Source organism: Mercenaria mercenaria, chromosome 1, assembly GCF_021730395.1.
Source record: "Mercenaria mercenaria strain notata chromosome 1, MADL_Memer_1, whole genome shotgun sequence".
NCBI lineage: Eukaryota > Metazoa > Mollusca > Bivalvia > Venerida > Veneridae > Mercenaria > Mercenaria mercenaria.
Window position 1 is genome coordinate 42,413,791 of NC_069361.1, and position 5,425 is coordinate 42,419,215.

Genomic DNA, 5,425 nt, shown 5'->3' on the forward strand with positions numbered 1-5,425 from the left:
TTTATTCAAGTTTTATTCATATAAATTCCAGAAGGTTTTAGACCCAAGAGGACATGTGATACATTATATGACGGTATATATAACATAGTTTTACAATGAAATTGGACAAGTATAAACTACATACACACACACACATATATATATACGCTAATTGTAATAAATTTATATGTAAATAGAACTTTGTCAATGACTACGACTGACAATAGCTGCAGACAATGGCTACTGACAATGATTAGATGGCGGCATATGTAACACAATTTTACAAATGGAATTTGACATAATATGAACTACTCTATATCATATCATATTACGCCATTAATTAACATCCAGGACAAAGAAGTATATTATACCATCTCTGATCATGGCACTGACTACTGACAATGACCTGTGGTAATAAAATTTAATACAAATTGCCCATATATCAATGCTAATTGTGATACACTTAATATATGTAAATAGATTTTGACAACTACAACGGCTGATAATAGTCACAGACAATGGCTACTGACATTGATTTTGTCAGTATAATTAGATACCAAATAATATATTAGCTATCGGGTAGATATCACTTCTTGTAGTTATATCAATTTTATACAATGCAGCGTGATAAAAGTTACATGCATGGGTCTTATCTTGTTTTGAGTCGAAAATAACAAGACAAGACTCAGCAAAATGACACATATAGCTAAACAGATAATATGCAATAACTACATTTTTATATTTGAGCCTAATTCAGCCAATTTATAATATCCATATATTTTGGTCTTGGCAAAACCGAAATACTAGACCAACTTAATGGATATTATATGTATATACAAATGTAATATGAAACATATGAACATGAATAACAGTACTTAAAACACTTAGTTACTATAGATGTAAGCTAATATCATTACATGTCAGAATCACTATAAAGATTTTGGGACCTAATTTCAAAAGCCTTATTTACAAATATACTAAGGTTCCTTACTAGTTTAACATTATCTATATCAAATAGTTCTATGAGCTTCAACATATTTGGACTTCTCCAGTAGTAAGTCGGTATATAGTGTTTTCTTAAGTCAGAATACATGGTACATTCTAAAACAAAATGGAACTCATCTTCTAAAATACTACAGCAGTTACATATTCTTTCATTTAACGGAATACTAACTGGTTTTGTCCATCTTCCCATTTCAACATTTAACCTGTGAGAAGATACTCTTAACTTTGAGACACCAATGCGAAATTTTCTGATACTAATCAAGGTTAAATAAGGTTGGAATTGAAAATTTGAAATACTTCTATAAAAAGAGGTTCTGCTAGAATCATATAGTCTTTCAGACCAATTTTGTATAAACTGATGTTTAATCCTTTGTCTAACCATACTTAGGAATAGATTTGTGTTTCCAACGTCTTGGGATAGCCAAGCCTCATAAAAACCAAGTGTACAAAGTAAATCTTTCATCAATGAACAACAATTTTTTCGGTTAGGATTACTCTCTGTATCTTCTTTCAACATAAGATCAACTTTTTTAATGTACTTATTATCGGTTGACTGTAAAATCTTAATACAATACTTTATAATATTGAAAAATCTTACAGTTTGAAAAGATGTATGTATCACAATAAATAATAAAACCTATCAGAAAATTCTTTGGAAGCATAGTCCGCAACTAAGCAAAATAATAGCAGACTCATTTAGACTGAGCCTGTTCATGAGAGGCAATGAAATGTGCAACACCCCTCACGGAATTCTGTCAACGGACTCAATAACACTAAAAGACCAGGAAATATAACAACACTGACTCCAGGTACGGGATGAGAGAAACTAACCCTTAATTTTAAGAAGATGCATTCGAGTTTCTTCTCTGTGCGTAATATCAGGTAAACCTTGCATGTAGATATTGTTAGTAAAAGTATAAAAAATATTGTCATTTATACCCTACGTAAACATTACAAAACTTGCTTCACTGAAAAATTCTCTGCAGCTAAGTTGATAATAGATTCGCCAAGTGTTTCCCAGTCTGGAATAAGTTTGTGCTGTCCACCATTTTCGACAAGTTTTGCTCTTGTAAGTTTGTTGAAAACAGTAAATAACAAAGTTGACATGATGTCTGTTTTAACTTCCTCTTTGAAGATCAAAATCATTGGTTTCCCCAATTCATACGCTTCTCTTAATTCCATCTCACACCAACGACTTTCGCAGAAAGATTTTGAAATCACAAATATAATAACACATGACTCGGAAATGGAGCGCAATATTTCGTCAATTATCGACCGTCCCAGACAAAAGTTGTTATCTCCAGTGCAAATGACATTCCGGTCGAGTCGTAGTTTGTTGTTTAAAGCGATATTCAAATTCGGGTAAATGGTATTTAGGCAACACGTCTCATCTTCACTTGAATATGATATTTGACACAAATATTTTTCTGTCAATACTCCCTTTCGAAAGTTTTTCAGAAAACGCTTTCTCTCGTATTTCTCTTTCTGTTTTCGTTTTCGTCTAAGTACGAACTTTATCAAAAGAACAGTTCCTGCTATAAGTAAAAGAATTGCAATTGATATACATGCTATAACTGCTGTTCGGTAACAGAGAAATTTTGAATGAAATAACGATTCTTTGTTAATTTCCGTTTCTTCGTTTTCAATTTTACAATGATATTTTCTTTTGGGGTGATGTGCAAACGAAATGATCAATTCCAGAAATTCAACACAATCACAACTACATTCGAAAGGGTTTCCAGACAACTCAATTTCAGTTAAATGACTACCTTTGTTAGAAATGCGTGTTTCAAAGAACAACTGGATGTTCTTAAGCGCATTACCTTCTATGAATTTTATACGATTTCGAGCAATATTCAGTGTCTTGAGATTTTCCATATGTTTCAAAGTAAACGTTATGTATTCTAAATGATTATCTGCTATATCAATTACCTCTAGCTCAGCATTGTTTTTAAATATGTCACGCGGTAAAGATGAAATTTTGTTGTCAGCAACACTAATATGTTTCAAAGCGGGAAAGGTCGAGACAAATCATTAAAATCAGATAAAGTCTCCATGTGAAAAAGTTCATTGGACCTCAGTTTTATGACTGCAAGTTCTTTTGCATTCTGTAGTACTAAAGGGTTTATGTACTTTATTTCATTATTTGAGAAATCAACCTCTGTAAGCTCATTATTCATAGGTAAATATATTGATATGTTGAAATACTTCAATCTGTTCCCTTTAAAATGCCACTTTTTTAGATTGAAATGACAATCTGAGATATTCAGCAAGGTATCGTTGATTATGACTGGTGTTTGAAACAGTTCGTTTGAATACAGATTCTCAACTCTTAGGAAAAGCACTTGAATCGACCTTTCGCGTAATTCATCACACTTTCTTATAATCCTGTCATTCAGAAAATCATTGTCAGGCAGGAAAAACTTCACAGGAATTGAAGATATATTCACTGTTTTGAGACCTTCAAGAACGTACGCATACATATCATACAAGGTAGGAATCGCCACCTGGCATGGTGGTAACCACATTATTGTCTGCGAAATATCAAGAGTTTTTAGATTTGTAACTTTTATCTTCTCGAGTCTGTTGATTTTGAACATAGTTTTCCGTAGACTCAAACTGGTAACATTTAAGTTTTGAAGAAGATGGCCAAATAATTCATTTATACTTAACTTTTCTACATTAGCACTGGATACGTCTTTTAAAGACAAAGTTTCTACTGTAAAATTTGCATTAAAAAGAGCTGCAATTACGCTATTTATATCCAGAAAGATGCACTCAGAAAACTCAAGTTCTAGAAGGTGTTCAACCTTGTCGAATGCATCCAAACTAATTGTTTCAATCTCGTCACCATGTATTCGCAGTTGTTTTAATGCATATAATGGAGCAAAGCACATACTTCCAAACGTAATATTGATATGGTCGTACTCATTCTTATACTCTCCTGTTATGTCTAAAAAGGTTACATTTCGCCAGCTCTCGTGAGAAAACGATGAAGCATCGAAGTTTATATTAACAGAAAATATATGTATATACACGCTTGTCACATTTGACGGCAATATAACTGGAACAATATTGTCACAAATTATTGTATTTGTATCTGAAAGGGTACACAACTGATGTGACAAATTCAGACAGAAGCCACACACGACAACAAGCGCAGCTAGCACTTTACATGTAATCGTTCTTATGGCCATTTCTTCTTACTTGTGGTTAGTAAACAAAAGCAACAATTATACCGTGCTACACTTCCATTCGATGTTTTTTGTTGAAAGAATGACTATCTGACGTTTAAAACATCAACACATTGGATATATTAATACCTTTTGTTGTAACCGTCTGTATGTCTTGTATGCTTAAAAGAAGAATGATGACACATTAGCTTACAAGAAAACATTTTAGTTATTGCTTGAAACCAAAGACAGGAACATCTACACATTTTAAAGAATGAAGCTTTCGCTTTCAGTGTGTTCTTTGTGTAAACGGCATGGTTAGGATAGATTAAATGAGCCGTGCCATGGGAAAACCAACATAGTGGCTTTGCGACCAGCATGGATCCAGACCAGACTGCGCATCCGCGCAGTCTGGTCAGGATCCATGCTGTTCGCTAACGGTTTCTCTAATTTCAATAGACTTTGAAAGTGAACAGCATGGATGCGCAGTCTGGTCTGGATCCATGCTGGTCGCAAAGCCACTATGTTGGTTTTCTCATGGCACGGCTCAAATATTTCAGAGATTTATTCCATTTAAATATTCAAGAACAAAATTAATGTGAAATTATGCTCTATTTTTCACTAAATACAATGTTATTAGTAGTGTATTCACGTCATGACACATTTTATATTTTTATGTTCCCTGCTTCACAGAGAACTAATCTAAACTAGATTGATTACAAAAAAATAATTGTCTAATGAAAAAAAATAATAATCCGGTCCTTTTTGTCAAACTTTAAATTTTAAACGTGATTTAATTAAATATAATAAATGAAATCAACATACCGATCATTCTATATCCGCCACACATCCCTTAATTGTATGCTTAAGTCCTGTTTAAAGGTCCAATACTAAGGAAAGTGAACATTTTAATTTCTTTTAAAAAGCACAGAAACTATTTCATTTTATTGGAAAATGAAAGTTGGTATGTAGAAATTCGAAATAAATCGCAGTATATGTACAATTATTTTTCTATGAAGTATGAAGAAAGTTAAAAAGACCTGGGAGGTCATTCTGTCGATTCATTGAACTTTCAACATAATACACATACATTTCTTTGAGTTCCAAAGACCTTCTGTAAATTTTGACCTGCCAATCTTCATTATTTAGTGTCTTGCAGAAGTCTATGCACTGGCTATGAAAAAAATTGCCAACTCACTTTCCCTTAGTAATGGACCTTTAAGTGTAGAAAGCAACTGTCATATAACTTTACATTGACAAATCAACTT

At 32.8% G+C, this 5,425-nt stretch overlaps 1 protein-coding gene across 1 annotated transcript; it reads right to left on the bottom strand.

Moving 5' to 3' along the window:
• On the bottom strand, nucleotides 1-5,176 carry LOC128557614 (uncharacterized). The gene is made up of 2 exons (XM_053545186.1): nucleotides 4,983-5,176; nucleotides 1-4,339 (listed from the first exon to the last, which is right to left on the bottom strand). The coding sequence occupies exon 2, from the start codon at nucleotides 4,179-4,181 to the stop codon at nucleotides 2,991-2,993; it is 1,191 nt and encodes a 396-aa protein (XP_053401161.1). The 5' UTR covers nucleotides 4,182-4,339; nucleotides 4,983-5,176; the 3' UTR covers nucleotides 1-2,990.
• Nucleotides 5,177-5,425: the final 249 nt, after the last annotated feature.